The sequence below is a fragment of the Octopus sinensis genome, linkage group LG8 (genome assembly GCF_006345805.1).
Source record: "Octopus sinensis linkage group LG8, ASM634580v1, whole genome shotgun sequence".
Taxonomy (NCBI): Eukaryota; Metazoa; Mollusca; class Cephalopoda; order Octopoda; family Octopodidae; genus Octopus; species Octopus sinensis.
Window position 1 is genome coordinate 77,138,447 of NC_043004.1, and position 27,115 is coordinate 77,165,561.

The 27,115-nt window shown below is 35.5% G+C and overlaps 2 protein-coding genes across 2 annotated transcripts in view; both read right to left on the reverse strand.

Annotated features, from left to right (window-relative positions):
• Nucleotides 1-414: 414 nt before the first annotated feature.
• On the reverse strand, nt 415-25,287 carry LOC115214909. The gene is made up of 7 exons (XM_029783968.2): nt 24,830-25,287; nt 21,226-21,421; nt 17,327-17,509; nt 13,844-13,960; nt 11,591-11,683; nt 8,469-8,591; nt 415-1,794 (listed from the first exon to the last, which is right to left on the reverse strand). Exons 1-7 carry the CDS (start codon nt 25,225-25,227, stop codon nt 1,654-1,656), a joined length of 1,251 nt encoding a protein of 416 aa, XP_029639828.1. The 5' UTR covers nt 25,228-25,287; the 3' UTR covers nt 415-1,653.
• The window catches only part of LOC115214908 (integrin alpha-9), a 41,316-nt gene continuing 39,393 nt past the window's right edge, over nt 25,193-27,115 (reverse strand). The window contains exon 15 of the mRNA XM_029783967.2: nt 25,193-25,287. The gene's annotated coding sequence lies outside the window, so the exon portion shown is untranslated. The remainder of the gene's footprint in view (nt 25,288-27,115) is intronic.

Here is a 27,115-nt window from a genome sequence, read left to right on the forward strand (position 1 = left end):
GTTGGTATCGTGCAATGCCTGTGCAAGAAGATTTTTTTTAAGTAAGGAAAGGCTGTGCACTTATATGGTGGCTGCCCCCTACATACATACATACATACACACACACACACACATATGTATACACATATACACACACATATGTATTTATATATATTGCAAGTAATTTCAGTTACTTTTCCGTCACTTCAGTTTAGAAACTATTTTTTCCGGAATTTAAAGTTAGATTATTGACTTAGTTGTAAAATAACTGGGATGAGTTTACATTCTATTCCCTTACAACGATTGGTTCCTCTATTATGTCGCCACTGACATCCGCACACACAATGCACACGCGCACACAAAGAGGTGAGAATTACATTCATGCAATTCGGTTTTTTTTTTTTTATTTTTAGGAAAGAAAACCAATTCCGTGTGTTAGAGATTATGGAATGGAATCTTTATTACTTTTATTTATTTTACCTAATAAAAAAATAGGCATAGCTGTATTAGAACGTAAACAAAGAAGAGATAATTGCAAGACTTTGGAAAAAGAAACAGGTGAAATATTCTCGTTAACTTACTTTTCTTCTGATTTATAATAGGTAATATCTGATGAATACAGGAAAACACATGCCCACCAACGACATCAAAAATTACATTTTGTAGACGGATAAAACCTGGAAGACTGTTCTCGATTATTGGTAAGAATGATTGAAAGAGAAATTAACGAAAGTAAAAATTTGTCTCAGTAGCGGGTTTTGGGGTTGCTTTATTTTTAATTTTTGAAACGTTAATAAGTTCTAGAAGAGTCTTATAATTTTGAGTAAAACAAAAAAATGTTGTGAGTAGTTGATATTTAAATAGTTGATACCTGGAGTTTAACTCCAGGTCAGTCCTGGTTGAGCAAAACCATAAGCAAAGAACAAAAAAATGCATTTTAACATTTTACCTATATTTAAGGCTACCTTATGCAATGTGGCCTTCATTCCGTAAGATTTTTAGGATACTTTTAGGAAATTTAGCTGAAATTTTTAACAGATTTTGCGAACGCTTGAATGACCTCAACACGGTGTGACAAAGATAGAAAAGTTAAATACTTTTGCGTGATGTCATCAATCATTTCTGATCGAACAATTATCTACTGCCAGGAAAATATTGAGAAAAATCCAGAATAATATTTACCTAAAAACTTCCACCGCTTATGTAAACACTGAGAAAGAAAGCATCCCATTCGTAGAAATCTCCATAAAAGTATGTCGTCAACTTTTTGAATTCTTAATTTAGAAAATTTTTGTTAAAGATTTAAACTACATAAAGCTAAAAGAACACTAATTCTTTAAAATATTTTTTCGACATCATCGGTTAATATTATATTTATTGATTTAATATCCGATTATATTGTTGCTTATCTTCGTCGCAATTTGAAATATTTGTTGTTATCAGCACGACTTTTATCTCCAATCGTAAACTTGACATAACCACTTCGATTCTGCCTCTTTTAAATTATTGCCAACTCTTTTCCCCCGATATACATTGAACATTGACTACTAAAAATTTCTAGCTACAAATTTATGAATATTTTACATACACATTCGTTTAACCCTTCTTTTAAATTTCCCATTTTAATATGTTTGCAAGTCCTTTTCATTAAGAAATGTTCAATCAAATAGTATTTTACAGTTTTGAAGAGCATTCACCGCCGATACTTTTGTATTGAACTCCTTCATGCGATGTCTGGCGTCTGGTTCTTCGTTTGATACTTTCTCTCTTGATAACATGGATTTCGCGTTGCATTTTCGTGACACAGCAACGGTACTGGCGAGTAGAAAAAAGATGTAGTTTAAAGCAAACAGAAGTATATGCATACATATGTGTGTGTGTGTGTGTGTGTGTGTGTGTGTATATATATATATATATATATATATATATATATATATATATATATATATATATATAAACAATTTATAAACAAGGGCAAAAGAAAAAAATTTCTAATGCCAAATATACTGAAAATAGACACTTCGTCAATAACCATATAATTTATCACTATAAGTACGTGTCTCGAAGAAAGCCGAGAGAAATTTCTAAAAAAATTCCGTTAGTTATACTGATAAATTATATGGTTATTGACGAAGTGTCTATTTTCGGCATATTTGGCATTAGAAATTTTTTTCCTTTTGCCCTTGTTTATAAATTTAACCTTTAAATGTCTTTTTTAATATGCTGGCCATTGATAGAATATTTTTCGAAAAATTTTAACCCATATTAGATGTGTATATATATATAATATATATATATATATATATATATACATACACACACACACACACACACACACACATACATACATACATACATACATACATACATGCACATGTATAAAAATTATTAGCAACGGAAGAATTAATCATAAGAGGTAATATGTATATCCAACTTAACATGACTACTGTGTTAGAACACCGAATACTGCGCTATTAGCATTGAAAGATCCTCTCATATAGGCGTTTGGTGCATGAAAGCACACACATAGCTCAAAGCAGATGAAGCTGGATATAATGATTACCTTTTGGTATTAATATATGTATATATATGATAAATCCAAAAAAGAAGAACAAACACACAAAAAAACAACGCGAGAACGTGGTACATGTAAAGTATTAGCAGACGCTCATGGAAAGAAAGAAAACGTTTCGAGCGGACGCTCTTCTTCGGAAACAGAGGAAACTCCAATAGAAGGGAAGACGGAGGAAGAAAATCGCCAACGCTTCACATGTGGTTACATGGTTATATATGTATATATATATATATATGTGTGTAAGAAGAATGTGGAAAGAGAGAAAATACATAGCTTCGAACAATACGAAAGCTCAATAAAACGTTAATATATTTTAGGCTCAAATTTCATCTTCAGAATAAAAGAACATCAAAGAAAAGTTCAGTGGTGTTGGATCCGTTATTCCATTTAATCTCTTCAACGTTATGCAACAGCAGCAAACAGTTACTTGCTCTCCAAACGTAGGTATAAATTACGTCCCATACACGGAACGTAATTTACATCCACGTTTGGAGAGTGAGAGACCGACTGCTGCTGTTATATAAACGCTGGAGAGTTCACATAGAGTAACGTATCCTACACAACTGGACTTTTCTTCGATTGTTTGAGCCCAACGGTATATCAAAGTTTTATTAAAATTCCTGCATTGTTAGAAGCTGTTTATTTTCTCTTTCCACATTCTTCAAACGAACTACAACGCTCATATAGAAATGGGTAGTAATAAACAGTCGACAACTGATGAGCGAGTTATCTTCTTTTGGTGTTTCGTCCTGTACTTTTCGTGTGTTTACGTATTTTTCACTCGTTGGTGATGTCCTGTACTTAATGTGCATTATATATATATATTAGAAAAAACACATTTTATCAATTCAAAATGAACAATTAAATTACACCATCTAGAAAATTACATGTAATAGAAATATTAAAATTAAAATAACAATAAAATACCATTGATTAAGTAAATTGCAAAAACGTATATAATTGGTAGAATAACAATTGTTATTCTACCAATTATATACGTTTTTATTATTATTTGTTTTGCAATTTACTTAATCATCGGTATTTTATTGTTATTTTAATTTTAATATTTCTATTATATGTAATTTTCTAGATGGTGTAATTTAATTGTTCATTTTGAATTGATAAAAGGTGTTTTTTCCTAATTTTTATATATATATATTATATTGCGTGAAATTTGATTTAGTATTTCTAAATTGATTTTTTTTCCCTGTATGTTAGGATTAATATTCCCTCAAATAATTATATATTAAGTCAGACATGGCCTGGGCCAATAATAGCCGAAACCTATCAAAGTATCAAAGTATATATATATATATATATATATATATATAAAACTACTGCCTTCCGTTAACCCTTGGAATAGTGAGGAATATCTGTTTCAGATAACCATATGGGTTTTTTCTTATCATACTCATTCTCTATATAATCTATAAACACGTATTGGCCGGTTTATCAATGACTAACCACATGATACACCAAATAAATAGTTTACATTCCTTTAGTTCTAGTCATAAATTGTAACCTTGTAAAACTACTAAATTAACCAATCAAGTGTATATTGTTATTGCTCTTCTGGATAAATGAAAATCTTTCCATTTCACGATTTTCATTTTCTAAAATATCATTTCAGGAAATTATAGATTCTATCTAACAGTATTAATGAGAAAATGATAACCTCGCTTCTAAAGAAGCTCGGATTCTTTGAAGTTAAAAGTCTGTAATGTGAACATATCTCTACCTGAAGGTCATTCTCTGATTCAAAGAATATAATCACATCAGCGAATAGAAATGAGCGTCTCAGGGGCAGAGCTTACAATATCACTTTACTGATTGCACAAAATTGACATTTTTGTATGTCAGGATACAATTCACTGGGAATATAAGACGAAGTATTGCCATTTTATTTTATTTATTTATCTCGAAGTGGAATTTTTATATCGGGTGCCATTTAAACATACGATTGGCTATATAAATAAATTCTCTGTGAAATTAGTTACTTTTTTAATACATTAATAATGTGTTTTTCTTTGAGGTTCAAACGTCAATCAGACTGATAGAAATGTGCTTGCTCGTCCTAACTGTAAACCTAATGACTGAAATATTGTTTATTATACCTCATTAACAAAGTAAGATCAATAAGAATGAATTCCAGTTATAATTAAAATTTAACTTTACAACTAATTTTAACTGATTTGAAAACTTTTTATAATGTTTCATGAGATAATTCTTTCCTCAGTTATACACTTACTTCCCAAACTAATCTCTCTATATATAAACGGCAAAATGTCTGTCTGTGTGTGTATCCTTTATACAAATCCACAATTCTTCAGTTAGAGGGCTCACACTTTCTATGGTCATTCAAAACCGTCCAAGGGTGGTCGTGCACATCTTTACATTTCCCCAATCACCCCGCAAAGCCATTAAAAAATCAATAGAAGTGACTTTTTTGTGAATTTTCTATCCAAAACCCAATCAAAATACCCGAAACTTGATACGCCAATTGAATGCCAGCTAACTGTATGTGATTGGTCGGAGATTTGGACAGTACTCGCGTGTATGTGCGCACGGACGCAGCTGTATATGCATGCACTATCACTATGACCCGGCGTTGCCAGGTCCTAGTGCTAGTTTTAAATATTTCTGTTCAAAATATGGCGATTCTCTCTTCTTGATCGCTTTCTGTGTTTAAGAAAGAATACAGAAACATAGGAGGAACGATGTTTCAATGCATTCTCAATTGTTGAAGAATCTGCTGTTCGGATTTCGTCCTAAGCAATGTATATTTCTTGGTTGGCACAAAAGAAAAGTACAGTTTAGTTTTGTATTCCCTTTGAATACATTAAATTGTAGTGTAAGTGGTTGAGTATACCACAGAGACCTGTATTCTTAATGTAACATAGGCACAGGTATATTCCTATGTTGTATGTGTGCTTAAGAAATTTGATTGCAGCTACATGATCCTAAGTTCAATCCTACTCCCGTTACCTTGGGTCCTCTACCGTAACTTCGGGTTAACCACTATCTTGTTAGTAGACAAAAATTGAACACCAGCTTGACGTGTGTGAATATGTGTGTGTATGTGTGTGTGTGAGAGAGAGACAAAGAGAGAGAGAGAGTGTGTGTGTGTTGTGTGTGTGTGTGTGTGTGTTTCGACGATGTATATTGCGAAGGATATAAACACTAGCGAGAAAACCGACAAAAATTGGTGCTTTAATAACGAGGTCCTGTAAGATACACCTAGTTACAGACATTCTCTTACCACTTCGGAAATGTAGTGAACTGGTTATTAGACCATCGGGTACCCGTAGTCAACAATGTTATTGGTCACCAATATTATATTGTAAAAGTTTACCTGATATCCACCTGTCTGGCTGTCACAACATATATGTAGAAGGAGAGAAGGGGCGAAGTAAAAGTTGTAGTTGATTGAGAAATACAGTGTGTGTGTGTGTGTGTGTGTGTATGTATGTGTGTGTGTGTGTGTGTGTGTATGAAAGATAGATAGATAGATAGATAGATAGATAGATAGATAGATAGATAGATAGATAGATAGAGATAGATAGATAGATAGATAGATAGTGTTGTCACCACAGTAACTAACAAGTATTGATTAAAAACGTGGGAATTTTGAGTACAAGTCTGTCAACAAAACGCAACACAGACTTCAAAAATAGACTTTCACTTTATAACAGTCTACTATTAACTGGCCGTACAATACGAGGCCATGAAAATTCTCCGCTACACTTTATATATATATATATATATATATATATATATAGTTACTTTTTGTTTCTATGTGTGCATAGTTGTGTGTGTGTGTGTGTGTGTGTGTGTGTTACTGCATGCCCCTCAATACATAGACAGTGCAACAGACTTTAGAAGACTTTTGCAATAATGAAGATTGTTATTGATGAGAGAGAAATATATTAAGAGAGAGAGGGGAGAGAGGGGAGAGAGAGGGAGAGCGAGAGGGAGAGCGAAAGGGAGAGCGAGAGTGAGCGAGAGAGAGAGAGAGAGAGAGTGTGTGTGTGTGTGTGTGTGAATGATAGGTAGCTAACGAAACTTTCACTATACAACAGTCTGCTGCTAACTTGCTGTACCATACGATGCACATTACAGATAGTTTCAGTAATAACGGTCGTATGATTGTTACGCACGGTCAGCCAGAGTACATGAGGCGAGAGGCCCGCCACATAATTTTGCAGCTTTTTAGGTCATGTGATTTTACCTTCAATATGGATGAGCATCGCAGAAGTACTCGTACAGAGGAAGCAAAGCAATGCCAGAAGGCAAAATGGTAGGGAATAAACGGAGCAGAAAGGAAGAACCAGAGACAGATTAATGCAGCTCGACAAAGACAAACACAAGAACAACTTGCTCAAGAAATTCGACATGTTCTGGCATGAGAAACTGGGCAGCATAGAGCAGCACAACAGCTTCTTCCTCAAGAACAGCGAGAACAATCTGGTACGAGATGCTGAACAGCATATGACAGCGAAAGAGCAACACTCTCAAGAACACCGTGAACATAGCTTAGAAGGTAATGCTGCGCAACACCGTCATGTACACCAGAGACTTCCTCGAGAAGACAACTAATCCTAAATGATCGAGAAAACGTCTGTTTTGTCGATTATTTCAGCGATACTACTAAAGCTCGGCCGCACTACTCATTCCGCTTCAAGTTCTCCATTCCGATAGCATCAACATCAACGTGTCATGTCTCGCCTAATAATGCAACTGGACGCTTTTTATACGATGCTCAGCCATTGGTGTGAAATGAAGCCCCAATGTGCCACCGACATCTTCTTGAAACTTTAAATCGTACACTTCAGGTGTCATAAACAATGAGCCACAGCTTGAAGGAAAATTATTGGTTCTTGGTGAAGATTTTCGACAAATTCTTCCTGTAGTTTGCAAAGTCATTCGACGTTCGCTAATTAACGCATGCATAAAAAGCATTGTGTGCCAACACGTTGGGCCTTTTAAATATAGACACAGTCCCGACGGCAGATTTCCACAAGCTTCTGACCACCCTTTTCACTCTCAATGGCTCGGTTAATTCGATATTATTGTAGAAGACACAAGCCCAAGGTACCATGCTGTAGATTAGAACTTGGAATCTCATAACTACAATGAGAACTTTTAACTGTTTAACTGAAAAACGTTTTCCACTTTGCAGGGCATAATTAAATTTTGTTAAAAGTAATAACTGTGGTAGATTAATGTTTTATCTATGGCGAAGTTAGTACCTTGAAAGCTCACATAAAGTCTAATATATTGCTATTGCGACGTAAGACACTTCTTGCTAAAAGATGACCTACTTGAATATCTCGTTAAAATTCGGTTTAAATTACGTTTAAAAACACAATTTTAACGTAGGAAAGTTGTTTTATGAATTAAAAACACATTGATATTCATTCACTTTTATTTCTGTATTTCGGAATGGTCATTTTCTTTCTCTTTGCCAAATTATCATTTTATAGTATTAATATATATTATAGGGAATCAAAATGTTCGTCGTACATCTATAACCTAGTCGCAGATATTTCACCAAATCTGTTAAACTGTAAACCTAACACCGTTCATTTATCTGAAGTTTACTGATAACTTAAATCTATTTCATCCTGGATATGAGGCAGGTGAATCTCAAAAAATAATCAATCGGTTGTATAGTTCGTTTTTCGTATATTAATACTTGAAAGAGATTATATTATGTGTACCATCGTTAGTTAAACACCCTATATAACAGTGATAACAGTGATGAAATAGCTTAATTATGACAGAAGCTGAACTATATAACCCAGAATAAGTAGGTAGCGGAAAAACATTCCTGTCTTTCAAGATATACATTTGGAAAATTTATACAAGGAGTTAAAATTAATGGTACAAATCAAACAATGATGGTTTCACTTACTTTCCATATAAGGAACCACAAAAACATTATACAACAAAAGGCCCCAGCTGCACTGGCTGCAGCCACCCATATATAGTTGATAGGTTTTCCGGATATCAGGTCTGCCAAGAAAGACAGCTGAACCTGAAAAGTAATAAACAGAATATATAAACGTAGAAAGTATCATAAATGTTTAAATCACAATTAGAACATTTATCATTCTTAGAACTTTAAAGAAAGTAAAATCACATGTCAAGAAACATCGGTATTTATAATTGGATAAAGATTGCTGACGCACGGAAACTCTGAATAGGTAACTAAAGCCAAATAAATACGCCATCAGTTCAGCTAGAATCAAGTAAATAAAGAACTTTCGTAGTTACATTCTGTTCAGATATTGTAACTTCCATATTTTCAGCTTATTATACAGAAAATTTACAATTCAATACCCCATAACGAATTAAACGAGAGTGTATGATCTATACCTAATATTCCGTCTACTGACGTAGTTCGAAGCTGAAAATACGAAGTAGCGTTCTGTCAATTCCTGATTGATACATACAACAGATATGATTTAAACAGCTGACATTTTCTCACTAGAGATGTATCTCTCCTATTTCGGATAACCAAGCTCTCTCTCTCTCTCTCTCTCTCTCTCTCTCTCTCTCTCTCTGCGTGCGTGCATGTGTCTTCCTTCGTACGATTTCTAACTACACTTAAATGACTATAGAAATTAGCATGTTAGGACTAGGAATGCGAAAGTATCGAGACGAAATATTGCTACCACGACAGTGCAAATAATATAAAATCGTAACAATATTTACATAGTTGGAAGAGTCGAAAGCGAATTGTAAAATCATGAAAGAGCAGATTGTGCTCAGTTTAAAAGCAGTAGAAAATAGACGGTCCCAAAAATGTTGAATTCAATTTGAATACAAATATGCTTTAAATTTCAGGATTACAACCATAATATAGACAACATGATGCTATAGATTTCCGTCTGAAAACCACGCAACAGAATAAAGCAAAATATTTTAGAGCAAAAGAATGCAGTTATGTAAATATATTTTAAACAGAATTAGTACCGTGAGTTACTTTAATCCAAAAGGCTCCAAATAAAAATATAAACAAATAACACTATATTGTTAAAAATAGAGTCGGTCACCCAAAAACCTCGGTTCATAATATAAAAAACATACTCAAGTTATATGAAGAGAATAGTTTTCCGAGTAATATGAGAGGCTTCTTTGCCAACATTTTTCTGTGCCTGTCCACCATTTAATCCTTAGCAACTTTCGTATAATCACCAAGACAGCATAACGGAAGACATATTGCATCAAGTACACCAAAAATAAAATAACCCGCACCTGGAGTTTAACTCTGCTATGTACAACCAAACACTGATTATCACTGAAAATACACTCCATGGCTGGCAAAAATCTTGGACACCGTGGCCTACCATCCCCAATACGAAATGCAGTGAAAGTAAATTACTTTACGTTCCGGGTTAAAGAATCATACACAAGAGACCAAGTAATTGCAACATCTGAACGGGAAGAAATTTTTTCCCTGATGCTTTTGGTATAACAGGCAATACTTTTATGACCAAATTAATTTTGACAAAAGATTTGTTCACTAAAGCAGATTGCTATTGCCGTGGCCTCATTGCTTCAACTTTGCTCAGAAGTGCCAGTATTATTCATCGCTACAGGTAATGAATGTTGTGTGCAACATTAGGGAAAATGTGAATAGGCAGAGAATCTGAAACAGGCTATGCTGAACGTATAAGTGTACAGCATCTCTCAGACTTGCATTTGAGAAACAAAATCGAATTTTTACAAGATCTCGAACATAATGTTAACATCATGGGTGAAGTCATTTGTCTTATTCTCAGTGGTTATAGGTCATTAATACACCTACTGTTGACCTGGTAGTATGCTTCAAAGAAACATGTAAAATTTGGAGACTGGAAGAGATACTTTATCTTCCCATCAAAATTACAGTAGCACTAAACAAAAATGTTTCAGCAGCTCAGTTTGCAAATGTTTCATTTCAATAGAGGAAAATAGTCAGCTACCAGTTAACACTGACTGTAGAGATATCAAAATACAAAACAATTGAGGAATAACCATCAATAAATCCTAAAAGATGCTATTGAATGTTTCAAATGTTACATAGAATCATAGATACAATTAGAAGTTTTCTGAAGATGCTATCCGTACTTCCAAAAATGACCTTATACAGGATATTAATACCACCATCATTCAACAGACACTAGCACAATCCTGATAGACAATCAGTTCACAATGTTGTGGACGTTGACGCTGCTGGCGGCTATCAAACAGTAACTTGATCCTCTTCAGCCTTTTACTGTCCCTGGTCACTGTCATCAATAGATAGTAGAAGTAACCACAATGTTGTAGTTTAACAGAAATGCCAGTTTACGAAACCAAAATATGATTACACATATTGATATACCAACAAGGGAGCTTAAGTTAGGAAGGGCAATCAAATTTCTTTCAATACTTTCTTGAAAATAAAGGATACACTGATAATATAGACTAAGATGCGTAATGCCTGGGATGAAGCATGGTGTAGCAAGAACGCCAAACAATACATTACGCTTATTAAAACTTTCTAATGGACATATATCAATTATCTAAACTGATAATTTGGTTAATGATTGAATTAAATTAATTTATGACTAACATGAATGATTTACAACCGAAGAAGTATAAAACTGCCATGAAATAAGAGAAAATGTGAGAATAGAAATCTGTAAAAAAATTTTTAAAAAGAAAAAATATGTAACGAATATCGGCAAGAATTATTGCTGCTGACTAATGTAAACATGGTATAATGATGTAAATTAAGGCGGTGAGCTGGCAGAAACGTTAGCGCGCCGGGCGAAATGCTTTGTGGTATTTCGTCCGCCGCTGCGTTCTGAGTTCAAATTCCGCCGAGGTCGACTTTGCCTTTCATCCTTTCGGGGTCGATAAATTAAGTACCAGTTACGCACTGGGGCCGATGTAATCAACTTAATCCGTTTGTCTGTCCTTGTTTGTCACCTCTATGTTTAGCCCCTTGTGGGTAATAAAGAAATAGGTATAATGATGTAAATCCAGTTATGAGCGATAACTTACTCTTATTGAATGAGTTCTCTTCCAAGGAGCCAAATATGTGTTTGCGTCGTTAATCATTTCCATGTCTATTGCGATTTGAAGGTAATCAAGAATCTAAAATAGAAAATATTAAACATCAAATGATGTGAACCTGAACGTGTAAATTACTTCAAATACCTAGGATCATAGGTAGAAATCTCAGAGACACAGTGAAGTAGTAATTGAATTAGTAATTGAATTAGTAATTGAATTAGTATGGTCAGCAACAAACAAGATGTGCATACTGCGGATGCAGATTTGTTTGCATCAAAATGCAACGTTTGAAAAATGCAATACCAAGTTTCTGGAACACTTCGAGGCACTGCTGGCAAATAAAAGGCGAAGGTCAACTATTACTGTGGCACCAGTATATGGTAGAAAAAATAAAAAGCAGATTTCTCGAACATAAGTGCCGCAATTGCTGAGGGGGGCACAAACCTTGAAACAAATTGTACTGCGGAGATGATTGAGGACAAGAAACGCGATATGATTTCTAGTATCGGTACAAAATCTGTCATTTTTGCAAAGAAATGTATTCACATTTATTCAAATAACTGACTGGTGATTAATTTATATATATATATATATATATAATATATATATATATATATATCTTTCTCTTTTACTTGTTTCAGTCATCTGACCGCGGTCATGCTGGAGCACCGCCTTTAATCGAGCAACTCGACCCCGGGACTTATTCTTTTGTAAGCCCAGTACTTATTCTATCGGTCTCTTTTGCCGAACCGCTAAGTAACGGGGACATAAACACACCAGCGTCGGTTGTCAAGTAATGCTAGGGGGACAAACACAGACACACAAACACACACACGCATATATATATATATATATATATATATATATACATATATACGACGGGCTTCTTTCAGTTTCCGTCTACCAAATCCACTCACAAGGCTTTGGTCGGGCCGAGGCTATAGTAGAAGACACTTAATCAAGGTGCCACGCAGTGGGACTGAACCCGGAACCATGTGGTTGGTAAACAAGCTACTTATCACACAGCCACTCCTGCGCTATATATATATAGAGAGAGAGAGATAAATAAATTAGACAGAATGAGATAACAAACCCAAGACTGTGGGGAGTTTTCAGGACATTTATAATGAAATAGTCTTACAGCTGTTTCTGGGATATGATGGATATCCCTTCATCAGAGACGATGTAAGCAAATATTTGAGTTCGAATTATTATGGAAAAGGAGGAGAATATAGAGGGAAATAAAAGAATGGAAGTAGAAATAAGATATATAAAGATATTGTAGTTGCAGTGCCATTATTCGAGGAAAATGGTGTATAGAAGTGGTTTCCTGTACATGGTACGTAAGTTCCAATAGCAGTTCATGTTTAATCAATTCAACGTATGGAACCGTGGAATCAGTGTTGCTTGTTCTAAAGGGCTTTTTGGTGTGGATGAAAATTTGAGAATGCATTGGTAGTATTTGTGGATAGATGGGGGAGAAAAGTTTTCATTCAATAAATAATATGTTTACATTACGTATACATTATTAGAATAAACTGTCGGTTTTCCAAATAACGAATTAAAACTTAAAAGAGAAAGTGAGAGACTTTGCAAATGAAAATTGAATACTCCGCAGTGAATGCAATGAATATTTAAATTTGTGAAGAATCGGACGCAGAGAATGCAATGAATATTTAAATTTGCCAGAAATTAGAGTTAAAAAATTCAATAAACTTGAGAAATCGAAACGATAGGGAATTTCTTAGAACATGAATATATAAAGATATTTCCAGACGGTTAACCGCCTGGAACATCTTTATACATTCATGTTTTTTAATAATTGCTTTCTTTTAATACTTTTAGTAATAGTTACATACCTAATTAATAAGCAGCTTTCTCCATTATAGTATAGAAAGCATGTAAGTTTCGAAGTTCAGCTGTTTCATTGGTCAAATTTAATCTTTACATAGGTCACATAATAATCCTTTCTTAAGGCTATGTATAAGAAGTGAAATCAGCTAATTCCATTATATTACTGGTACATAGTTTATCGAGAAATACCAAAAAGATAATCAAATTAGGATTTTGAATTATATAATGCAAAGTATACATTATGGTGCTTCCACTTTTGTTTAACTACTGCGTTCCTAGCAATGAGAAGATGAAGAACGACAACAACAACAACAACAGCAATTATTATTATTATTATTGTAATTGTCATTAGAAGTTAACAACCAAGTAGATTATGAATACTTGTACCTTAAAAACTTCATGTGCATTTGAAAAATTCAGATGAAGGCTTAAAATAGTTTGCTTGTAGGCAGCAATTTCTGGGACTTTACAACGCACCGTAAGACATGTTGCAAGTTGGCAACTCTAAAAAATAGAAACAAAAAAATATGCATGTGTGTGAGTGTAATCTACTTTTAGTTAAACGAATACAATAGTCTAATACTGATCGATTTAACGTTGAGCATTTCAGAATAATTAAGAATTTGTGTTGTAAAAGTGTTAGTCCAAAAAATAAAGATTAACTGAATGTTCGAGTATGTCCATCTTTGACTTGGTGAACATAACATGGAAAGATAAAGTAAAAGAGATTAAAAACATAATGTGAATACATTTTAATTAGAACAAATATTCCTGGTTCTCCGTTGGTTACGACGACTAGTGTTCTTGTTAATTCGATCAACGTACCAGCCTACACATGAAATTAACTCGTTGAGGACTCGACAGACATGCGTACCTTCAACGTAGTTCTCAGGGAGATTCAGCTTGACTCAGAATGTGACAAGGCCAGCCCTTGAATTACAGGTACTACTCATTTTTGCCAGCTGAGTGAACTGGAGCAATGTGAAATAAAGAGTCTTGCTCAAGAACGCAAAAGGCCGCCTGGAATCGCCGGGAATCGAACTCATGACGTTACGGTTGTGAGCCGAATACCCCTAATCACTAAGTCACGCACCTTCTCCAAAACTTATATAGTTTTGATAGAAATATATGAGTGAAGAACTTTAACACTAGCACATTTTTTTTAATGTGCTGCTGTTAAATTGTTTGTATTCGTTCGGAAATAAAAATGGTTGTGATGTCAGTTGGAACGTGATCATAGAATTCCAAACATTCCAGTTAGTAAAAATTTTTATTAGTATTATGCTTGTACATTTACATACAGGCATACAGGCGCACATGGCACACATGGCACACGTAAACACACGCATATACGCATACACAAACTGGTATAATAAATGCTTGAATGCATACGTTTACGTGCAGGACAACATGTACGTTATAAATTCTGTTTCAGAGCACAAATCTAGACATACAAATTATTAGATCTTGTTATTTTCAGAAATAATTCAGATATTGCCTACAGCAAAAAGATGTACACTAAATTAACCAGCTTAGATGAGATTTCGTGTGTATAAACTATAAAACATATATAAGCTACTAATCTTTCTGTGTAAAGAACATGAATTCTTGGTCTCGCTTTCAATGTAAAGTTAAAATTGTTTATTTTGTTATGTCTTGGAAGATGAATTACGTCAATAATAATAACACACGCACAGGTTCAATTCCACTTCTTTATTCTTAATTGATTGGTTAAATATCTAACCAACTGACTACTAACGTTTGTTTAATGTGCTGGTCATACAATCAGTCGGTTGTCTGTTATGCAAATTTTCTTCGTCGCTGTTCGTGACCTCTTTAGTGACTTTCTCTCTCGCTCCAAGGTCTGTTCTGTGTCTGTCTGAGAACTGGTATTATGTCTGCGTGCATGCTTGCTTGTATGTGTATGTGTTTTTGAGTAATTCCATACTATTTACAAATAGATAAATAGATAGATAGATAGATAGATAGATAGATAGATAGATAGATAGATAGAGTGATAGATAGATAGAGTGATAGATAGAGTGATAGATAGATAGATAGATAGATAGAGTGATAGATAGATAGATAGATAGATAGATAGATAGATAGATAGATAGATAGATAGATAGATAGATAGATAGATAGATTGATTGATTGATTGATAGAATGGAAAAATATCTACCACTGGAGTCGAACCATGTACTAGTCACTTTCCAGTTTACTTATACAATGTTTACTGAGCAATCTTTACTGAAAATAGCTCGAAAATTGGAGTTAGTTTAGCAAGAGACAATAACCCACCGTAACTATCTCCTAAAACAATACATTATCACACTGAAATCCTTCTATGCGAATGCTTTCGAACAACCTCAGGTTAAGAACGTCTGGTGGGGGCACATGGCCTAGTGGTTAGAGCAGCGGACTCGCGGTCGAGGGATCGTGGGTTCGAATCTCAGACCGGACGATGTGTGTGTTTTTGAGTGAAACACCTAAGCTCCACGCGGCTCCGGCAGAAGGTAATGGTAAACCTCTGCTGACTCTTTCACCACAACTTTCTCTCACTCTTTCCTCCTGCATTTTGCAGCTCACCTGCGATGGACCGGTGTCCCGTCCAGGTGGGGAACCTATACGCCAAGAAACCGGGAAACCGGCCCTTATGAGCCAGGCATGGCTCGAGAAGGAACAAACAAACAAGAACGTCTGGCTAAAGGGAATGATATTGGTGTCTGTTTCTGCCGCTAAACAAATGGATGAGCGTGGAATTGGCCGGCTTCACACAAACTGAATTCGTATTTTAATATTTAAATTCAACTTCTGCGAATATTTTTTTCTTTGTGACTAGCGTATTATCTGTATGGTTTTATTTTAGCATTGTCACATGTTATTAGTTTAGTGTCTTTCATTAAACGTCTATATTTTTGAGGAATTCTTTGCAGAATATATAAGCTGCCTACGAATGCTTTACGATCTAGCTTTCTCACTATTTCATATTATGTGCTATGGGGCTTTGTGATTGTTCATTGTGGTACTTGCATAGTTTGCCAGCAAGAAAGTGGCCAACATAGCAGTTGGGATTGCGATGTTTAACAGCTTCCACACATGCAATCAAATTTACATAACTTACATGAGATATACATGACATGTACAATGTACAGGACATGTACGAGACAAGTACGGCAAGCATGTGTAAAGTATACAGGAGGTATGTGTGATACGTACAGGACATGTGAGACGTGTACAAGAGATACGTATGATACTCAGAGGAAATGTGTGAGACTTGTACAGCACATACGAGACATGAACAAGATATATAGAAGATGTGTACAAAAGATTATGAAAAGTGTATAGAAGTATGGGACATGTACAAGAGATATGTGTGACATATGCAATGGATATATCATACATTTACAGGGGATATATGAAATGTGTACAAGATTTTATGAAATTTTACATACTATGAGAGTGAGATAACTGAATTTAATTACATCATAATTGTATCTACGAGCAGACTTGCAACGCCGCAGATTTATCTCTTGTTCTAATCTTTTATTTTTTGTTAGGTAAATACTTTTCTATTTTAAAATATTAAAATTGTTATGGTTTTTTTCTAGTTATATATTAATCAGGTTAGAAATATGGAATTGATATCAATAATATGAATTAAACCAATTCTTTTCAAGATCAAATTCAAGCTTCATTCAGTTCGAAAAGATTGAATAATTTTACACAGTATTCATAAACAAATGCAATTCTGTTTTTATTTTTAAAAAAAGAGTATTATCATATATAATATTGCAAAAGGGCCATTAGTACCACATTAACATAGAACAATTCAATCTGAAGAAAATATGCTTTGCAGAAAAATCTTACTGTAACTGCCTGTTTGGTGACAAGGATATTTCTTTGGACGTTAGCAGTGGATTCTTTACTAAGACTTTCAGCTGGTAAAGTAGAAACTTCTTTTTGTGTTGTGGTTAAAGGTGAAATGGTTGGGCTGGTTCCATTATCTTCTAATTTGATATCACACTCTAAGCTGATATTCCCTCTGGTTACCTGTCAAGCACATGATATAAATAATATTTTGCTTTGATTTTTAATAAATAATTTCTTTGGTTCAATATTTTTCAGTTTATTCTTTTATTCTTTTACTTGTTTCAGTCATTTTACTGCAGCCATGCTGGAGCACCGCCTTTTGGTCAAACAAATCAACTACAGGACTTATCTTTTAAGCCTGATACTTATTCTGTCGGTCTGTTTCGCCGAACAGCTAAGTTACGGAGACAAAACCACACCAACATCGGTTGTCAAGTAATTGATGGATGGGGGACAATCATAGATACAAAGACAAACACACATAGATAAATAAATATAAATGTATGACAAAGCTTTGGTCGACCCGAGGCCATAGTAGAAGATAGTTACTCAAGGTGCCACGCACTGGGATTGGACCCAGAACCATGTGGTTGGAAAGCAAGCTTCTTACCACACAGCCACGCCTGCGGTTTATTCATGAATATTTTACAGCGCACATGACCCTCTCTTGTATCATTCGTAATATGTGAGTTTAGACGTTGGTCCTTCAGCTACTTGTTCCCACGGGAAGGTTTCAATTCCCAGCTCTGCAATCTTGCCAAACACTCGTTAATTTCATAGTGACACCACTCCTTCCAGCAGTGATCAGTAGTGTTTGTTGTTTCTCATCAAATCTATATGAACTGGGTCGCAGAAAGCTAAGTGTCTTGGTCATAAACACTAAGCATTCTTGGTCATAGGAGCCAAAGTGTCAACCTCTCGACTTCAACCATCAACAATACTGAATACTACCAACATATAGATGGTTAACAATTGACAAAAATATCTGAGCATTTTATTCTTTCAAAACTGTAGGATTGAATCTAAAATGAGGAATTCCAGATATATGCTTTAACATAATGTAACATTTCTATATGTCATAAACCAACATTCAGAGAACACCTCATAAAATTTTGGGTGGTTCAAATGGTTTCAGAATCGTTTCCCTATAAACCCCTGAAACCCTCATACTTTGTTGCAAGTCATAAAATATTCAAACCTCCCCAACACATCACTATTTAATCATTAAAAAGACATACTCTTTACTTTACTTGTTTCAGTCATTTGACTGCGGCCATGCTGGAGCACCGCCTTTAGTCGAGCAAATCGACCCCGGGACTTATTCTTTGTAAGCCCAATACTTATTCTATCGGTCTCTTTTGCCGAACCGCTAAGTGACGGGGACGTAAACACACCAGCATCGGTTGTCAAGCAATGCTAGGGGGACAAACACAGACACACAAACACACACACACATACATATATATATACATATATACGACAGGCTTCTTTCAGTTTCCGTCTACCAAATCCACTCACAAGGCATTGGTCGGGCCGAGGCTATAGCAGAAGACACTTGCCCAAGATGCGACGCAGTGGGACTGAACCCGGAACCATGTGGTTGGTTAGCAAGCTACTTACCACATAGCCACTCCTGCGTCTCTTAAAATAATTAAATTATTTAACTTTCTCCAAAAACATGCCCTTGGAGCTTCGCCATGAATCCTTACTTGATTGGAACACAGATTAGATTGATCTCCTGCTCTTTGTTTTGGCTCAAGTAGAAATGTGAAAGAAAAACCGAATCATTTGAAAGTTTCATTAGCAAGCAAGAGTTTTCATGAATTATATCAGATGCGTGATAAATATCCTCACATCTAATATACATAAGTTAGTTAGTTAGTTAGTTAGTTAGTTAGTTAATTTGGCTCAAAAGCAAATAGCAAGGCCATGTAGGGGGACATGGAGTTAAGTACAGGGTGGTGTTCATGTAAAGAGTTCAGGCCACTTGAGGTCCAGGGAGGCTTTGAACAAAGCGGTCGTCGGCATCTTTACCATCTCGTCTGGCAGCTTGTTCCACGGATCCGCAACCCGGACGGAGAAAGCTCCTCTCCTTCGATTGAGATGAAATCGTCGCAGGTAGAGCTTTTCGGAATGACCCCGCAGCCGACGCTCTGGAGCAGGAGTGAAGAACAGCTCTTTCGAGAGGTTACACTTTCCGCTTATGATGTTGTGATAACCATCGCTTATGATGTTATGATAACCATCGTACCAGTTTATAATTAGTGAGAATGAGGCATTGGAAGTTAAATGGTTTTTGCCAGAGACTGAATGCAGCAAAGATAATAACAACCAAGCAATGAATCACGACTTCAGCCAGACCCGAGTTTTTTTCTTTCTTGTTTTTCTTTTTCAAAACATAATTTGTAACATGATACATTCGCATATATATCATGACATATAATCGTAATGTATCAATATATATATATATATATATATATATATACGCTATAGCATACTATATTCCCATGGAAGTTAACAGTAAATTTTATATTATATACTCAAAAGTAAACATACATTATAGTACTATATACTGAAGTACACCTCTGTAATATTATATTATAACATCTCTGCAGTATTACATTATAACATTATATACTCACTTGTATGAAACGTCTACCATGCGACTTTCATTTTTGGTTGAGTCGGGTACGAATGAGCCATTTCACAAGATTCATTCGTACCTATGATTTTTCAACTGAGATCAATTAACTGGAGAATACATTCAGCTCAGTTAATTTCCCCCTTTACACGGATATTAAAGCTTCTGGAGTGACACAAATCTGTCGAAATTAATAGACTGCTTTCATTTAACATTCCTATATACTGACACTTCGTCGGTTACGACGATGTAGGTTCCAGTTGATCCGATCGACAGAACAGCCTGCTCGTGAAATTTACGTGCATGTGCTGAGCACTCAACAAACATAGTTCTCAGGGAGATTCAGTGTGACACAGAGCGTGACAAGACCAGTCCTTTCAAATACAGATACGACTCATTTTTGCCAGCTGAGTGGACTGGCGTTACGTGAAATAAAGTGTCTTGCTCAAGGACACAACCCATCGCCGGGAATTGAACTCACGACCTGACGCTCATGAGCCGAATGCCCTAAACACTAATCCACGTTCCCTCACATTCGTATATATGCATACACACACACACACTCTCTCTCTCTCTCTATATATATATATATATATATATATATATATATTACGGAGATGTACTCGCATAGCAAGTGATTTGATCTGAGATCGTGTGCTGAAACGAAAACAATTGCAGCGTAGAAGGTGTTTGTAAGCCATTTAAGAAACACACAAAAGCCGTTCGATTCACTTCAATATTTAAGTTTAATTTGTCAAAATATATATATATATATATATATATATATATATATATATATATACACATATGTGTGTGCTGTTTTACGTATAAGTTTATATATATGATTGTATGTATATATACGTGTGTGTGTGTGTGTGTATGTGTGTGTGCGTGACCACAGTATGGCCGAAATGTTTTGAACATATTTTGCCACCGTAAGGGTCTTGAATCGATACCATTGTCCATCATATTGGGCAAATGTTCTTTACTATTACTTCGAGCCGATTCGTACCTTGTGGGTGAAATCGCGTAGATCAGTTAGACTGAAGCTGTTTAGAAACCCATTCTCTAGGTGAGAATGCTTGAGAAGTACCTTAGCGTATCTGTGGAATGCTTAATCACCTACACGTTAATTCGGGAGGAGATTTTTCACTTGATTAACGTGTGTGTGTGCGCACGCGCGTGTGTGTAGTATGGTGCCTTATAACATAATAACTCCACGTAATTCGCGAGGTAATAACGTATATATACTCACATGTATATCTGTAGAGGCAAAAAGCATGTTGCCATCAGGAACAGTCATTGGAATACTAAACATGGCAGTCGTTTCTGGGAGATAACTCGGTCCCAAATTATGGATTATGAAGTCAGTGGCCATTACAAATGAATCAGAGTTATTGATAGATAATTGATCTTCCTTGTTATATTTCACTGGCGTAGACGCTGTTTTCCTGTTCATGAGGCAAAGAATACTTTTATGAAACGTTACAGCAAGTAATAGGTCGCTATTAAATAGTAAAATGTTTAAATTCTGAACGAGATTTTTTCTTATTGATGATACACATCTGGGAGAAATTATTAAGAAATTATTTATTATTGCCATTATAAATATACTTATTTGCTTCGCAGCATAAAGCTGATAAATCAAGTTTGTTAAATGTTAAATCCATCGCCATTCTTTTGTAAGCTCAGGCATAGTCGGGTGTTTCGGTAGTTTGTATCGAACCACAGCGACAGGAACAAATTCCTTCCGCTAAAGTTCCGCGTTAGCCAAAGTCTTTTTAGTAGAGTTTTAACGATGGAAACTGAGCAGACGTCCGTCATATATATATACGCGCACGCACTCACACACACGCGCGCACACACACACACACACACACACACCACACACACACACACACACACACACACACACACGGTGAACCTGAAGTGCAGCATGTTCATTTCAGTTTCACAAATGAATGATATCAAAACTAATATTGTTTCAGCAACAAATAAAAAAGAAATTATAAAAATTAAAATTGTAAAGAAACGTAGGAAATATTGTTTTTCTATAGCTAACACAATTTCGGTCCAATGGTTGACACTATTGGGTTCATGTGTGCAATTTACAGCAAATCAAAATATCATTTGCATTATGGAACAGCAAATTTGTCAAAAATAATTTCATAAACGTTAAATTATATTCGAAGAATACCTATTTCTTTACTACCCACAAGGGGCTAAACACAGAGGGAACAAACAAGGACAGACAAAAACGGATTAAGTCGATTATATCGACCCCAGTGCGTAACTGATACTTATTTAATCGACCCCGAAAGGATGGAAGGCAAAATCGACCTCGGCGGAATTTTAACTCAGAACGTAGCAGCAGACGAAATACTGCTAGGCATTTCGCCCGGCGTGCTAACGTTTCTGCCAGCTCGCCGCCATAAAGTATATTTGTAAAGTATTTACACAAAAAAAAAATCCAAATCAATGAATGTTAATAATAATAGGTGCAGGCACGGCTAAGTAATTAAGAAGTTCGCTTTTCAGCCACGTGATCTTAGTTTCCGTTCCACGGCGTTACAACTTGGGCAAGTGTCTCCTGAATTTTGTTGGCGGAAATTCTGCTAGGCCATCGTATACACGTGCGCACGCGCATGTGTACCGGTCTGTGTGTGTACGCGCGCATATATGTGCGTGTGTGTATAACCGGTGTTAGTTTGTTTCCGTCTCCAAAACTGAGCAATCCGCTAAAAGATACAATAACTACCAGATTTTTTTTTTTAATAAGTAACGTGGTCAGTTTATTCGACGAAACCTTTCAAGGCGGCACTCCAGCGTGGCTGCTGTCCAATAACTGAAGCGAGTAAAAGAAAACTCACAAAATATTCTTCCCACCAAATGTATTTTCCACGATTTCATAAATTTTAAAAGCCGATTAGATTATAATGAATTCTTTTAAAAAGTCAAAAGTTTTAATTACGCAGCGTTTTTCTCGTCCTAAAAAATGTCAAACTTTGATTTTTGACATTGTATGAGTATACCTTTGCCGGGATAAAAAACTTGCTTCTCAGCTACATGGTTCCGGGTTCAATTTCGCTAGTTTCGGGCCGACCAAAGCCTTGTGAGTGGATTTGGTAGATAGAAGCTGAAAGAAGCCCATCGTGTGTGTCTTTGTGCTTGTATTTGTTCCCCATCATCAATTCACAACCAGTGTTGGTGTGTTTACGTCCCCGTAACTTAGCGGTTCGGCAAAGAGACCGATAGCAAAACTACTAGGCTTAAAAAATAAGACATGGGGTCGATTTGTTCGACTAAAACCCTTCGAGGCGGTGCTCCATTATGGCTGCAGTCAAATGACTGACACAAGTAAAAGAATAAAAGAATTAAAGAATTAAAGAATGTATATGCTAGCTTTAGGTTAGTTAAAATATGTTTGTGACATATTTCAACTTCTAAAGGCAAATTCAGTGCAGTTACCGTGAAGAAAACTTTCAAATAGTAAGATGGTGTAAAAACACCATATTTATCCAGAGCTGTCCTCTGTAGAATTTCCAGACGCGTTTCTAGTTCATTAGCCGCTATCAATGGGAAATACCGAAGAGAGGCCACTCTGGACAAACTTAATTAAATCCGTAGCTTCGACTAGAACACAGTCAACAACATTGACTGATGTGAGCCATTCGATCGCCAGGTTGAAAAATGTGTGTGTGTGTGTGTGTGTGTGTGTGTGTGTCTGTGTGTGTGTGTGTGTGTGAGCGTGTGTGAGTGTGTGTGTGTATTTGTGTGTGTTTGTGTGAGTGTGTGTGTGTGTGTGTGTGCTTGTATGCGTGAGTGTTTTGCTGCTGGGCCTAGAAGAAGGATCAGCGTCCGTGTCCTTCGCAGACTTTCCTAGACCGATGAAATTGATGTCGTTAATTTTTCTCTTGAACATTTCTAACATTTACAGGAAAGATGAGAAATTTAGAAAACTGATTTTCTAGGACAGAAGGATTTAGTATAGGGATTGGTGCTGAACCTGCAGGTTAGTGAGAAGAGGAGAGGTGTGAAGGACGGGAATACGTAAATGTAGTTGACATGTGTCCATCCAGCACCGAGGTACAGAGGCCGTTACAGTAGCAGCAGAGAAGTTAGAGATGGGAGACAGTGCGACTGTGGGCAAGACAGTGGAGTGTGATAATGAATGACTTCATGCCGATTTGTAGGGTGACAGTTTTTCAAATGCAGTCTAGGATGTCTGTACAGCAACAATACTGCTCTAGATGTGAGACCAGAACAGCAAAGCTGGTGGAAATCCTTTTGGCAAGGTTCGAAAGGCATTGACTTTAGTTTTGAAAGGTGGACTCGCTGGATGGCTATACACTGTCGAAGTCGTTTTTTGCAGTTCGGTTAAATATCTTGTAGATGTTCGGTTACTGGGTAAGCTCTACCCATTTTGTGGGTGGATGGGTTTCGCCACATATTGTAAACTATCATTGTACCACTTGGAAAATGTACGATATTGGACTTTCGTTGAGTGGGGTATCTGCAGGGATATGACTAAAAGGATAGCTTCAGTTACCTGCCTAGCTCCTTTTAATAGAGCACACATACTGCCAAGGTTACTTGACATAAACTAGCAGAGATCCGAATGTAGAACAAAAAGTAGTACCACGATACGCAACAAAATTGGAGCAGATTTCAACTCATAATCCAGGAGTATGTGGTCTAATATATTACCTACTCTGTCATTTGCTTTTTATACATAAAACATCATTAGAATGGAAACAAGTAGAAATATATGCAATAAAGTCTACTTAGAATTTACTAAATCTACAATTGCAAGTGAATAAAATATATAAAATCGTTTTAGACATAAAAACAATACATACACATTTAATTCTGGTACAGCTTGTAATTCCAGAGGAATCTTCAGCTGTCTGATGTTGTCTTTGGGATGTTTTTCTTCAGATTGTGTCATTACTTCTCCTTCCACAACAATAGGTTGGTCTATTTCTTCTAAAACAATTATTGAAACTTTGAACTCCAGCAAGAATTCCACTTTTTCGTCTTTACTCAAAGGGTTAGCGATATCGCATTCTACTCGTTCTCTTTGTTCCAGGCAACTCACACCGCCATTTCTAATGTTCTTCATACCATAATAACTGATTTTGTCACCAAATTTAAACATAGCTGTTGTGCTAAAGGCGTCGTCTTGGTGGTTTGAAATGGTGACTTCTAAAGTGATCTTTTTCGTTTCGTTTACAAATACTCTGCCCATGTTCCGCATGAATAACACGAGATCAGCTTTGCATTCATCATCAGATAAACATTGCTTCTCGAACCTAAGCTGAAGTAAAAGAAATTTAAGCAAGTCAGTAATATATATATATATATATATATATATATATATATATATGTGTGTGTGTGTGTGTGTGTGTGTGTGTGTGTGTGTGTGTGTGTGTGTGTGTGTGTGTGTGTGTGTATATAAAACATGGTCAAAATGTTTCCACAGGAACTTAGTTCAATTTGAAAAATCCACCAGAATGGACGAAAGCGCTATTATATGATATATGATATAAGTTATATGATGTATAAAAACATGTAATATACAAATAAATATCTGTAAATATAAAACCATCCGAATTTCTGAGTACCTCATTTTTTCTAATATAAAATGCCTGTACATCATCTCCAAACCTTCTAATATATATATATATATATAACGGGAAGCTTTATGAAAATAAACAAAAGACGAAGGCAGGTGGAAAACAAACGAACAATTGTATTAGTATGGCGCTCAGGAAATATAAATAAAACAAGTCTTTAACGTTTCGAGCCTACGCTCTTCAACAGAAAGATACAGAGAGAGAGAAAAACACAGAAAGAAAGAGAGAAAAAAAATGCGTGCAGTAGCTAACGAATCAACATGGCGATCTATATATATATATATATATATATATATATATATATGATTTTTAATACTCTATTTTATCGATAGCAGAAAGATATGAGACAAAAATTGACTACAGTTGTATTTAAATTCTGAAGATAAAAGGACGTAATTAACGCTACAAGATATTTTAGCCGTTGTTCCACTGGTTCTGTCAGGTTGAAAACAAGGAATATTGAACAAACATCTGTCTTTGTATTCTGATTTGAAATAACGTTTATTCCACTCAAAGACTATTGCTGACTTAATCAACAACATCCTTCCCAACATGAACTGATCATTTATCTATGTACAAATACAATCAACTCTCTGAAGCGATTTTCCAACACTTTCTTAAAGGCATGAATATCAGTTTGTTTTTTTTTATTGGTCTTCCCCAGCAATCTTGTGAGTGATGCCCAGTTTAGAAAAAAGTTTTTGTTTTTTTTCTTGTAGAGATACGAGAAGAGGAAGTAAGCTTATTTCGTTCATATCAAAATGAGAAGGCGACAACCGTAAATCAGAACCAAATACCGAACTTCGCACACTGAAAGTTTATATCTATTTTATTGATTGCTATTTGCTATTAATTAACGATTGATCATTAGCAAAATAAATTCATTTTTAATTACTGTCATTTCACTTATGCTACAAAATATATCAAGTTTTCTCCGTTCGAAAATGTCTGTGAGTTCATGCATGTGGCTTGAGTGAGAAATCGATATCAATTTAGTTTCAAAAAATTACTTTCAAAAAATTTATTTCAAAACATTACGAACGAAAAAAGTTGTCAAAGAACCCCTTTCCTAAGTTTTCTTGATATAAAAGAAAAAACAATGAATTAGAGAAGATTGCAAAGATCACACTTGCTGGAATATACGACGGGAGGCTTTTTTAAGCATGAAATTTTATATAAATATTATTCATATATTTAAGTCCAGATTATGAACCAATATTTTTATCACAGAAAGAAATCATATATATATCGGTTTCAAATTTTGGCACAAGGCAAGCAATTATGGGAGAGGGAACGAGTGAGTGCTCAGCTAGTATTTATTTTATCGATTTTGAAAGAATGAAAGTCGACCCCCGACAGCATTTGAACTCAGAACATAAAGTCGGAAGAAATACCGCAAAACACTTTTCCGGTGCGGTAACGATTCTGCTAGCTCGCCACCTTAAAGGAATTATATATACTGATTTCAAATTTCGGCACAGTCTAGCAATTTTGGGGCAGCGGGTAAGT

Coding starts and splice junctions, on each gene's coding strand:
- LOC115214909 (XM_029783968.2), bottom strand. CDS start 25,227: ATGCGGAACATGGGCAGAGTATTTGTAAACGAAACGAAAAAGATCACT. Junction 13,961..17,326: donor TCACCAAACAGGCAGTTACA/GTAAGATTTTTC, acceptor TCTATTTTTTAG/AGTTGCCAACTTGCAACATG. Junction 1,795..8,468: donor TGTGGTTCCTTATATGGAAA/GTAAGTGAAACC, acceptor TCTACTCGCCAG/TACCGTTGCTGTGTCACGAA.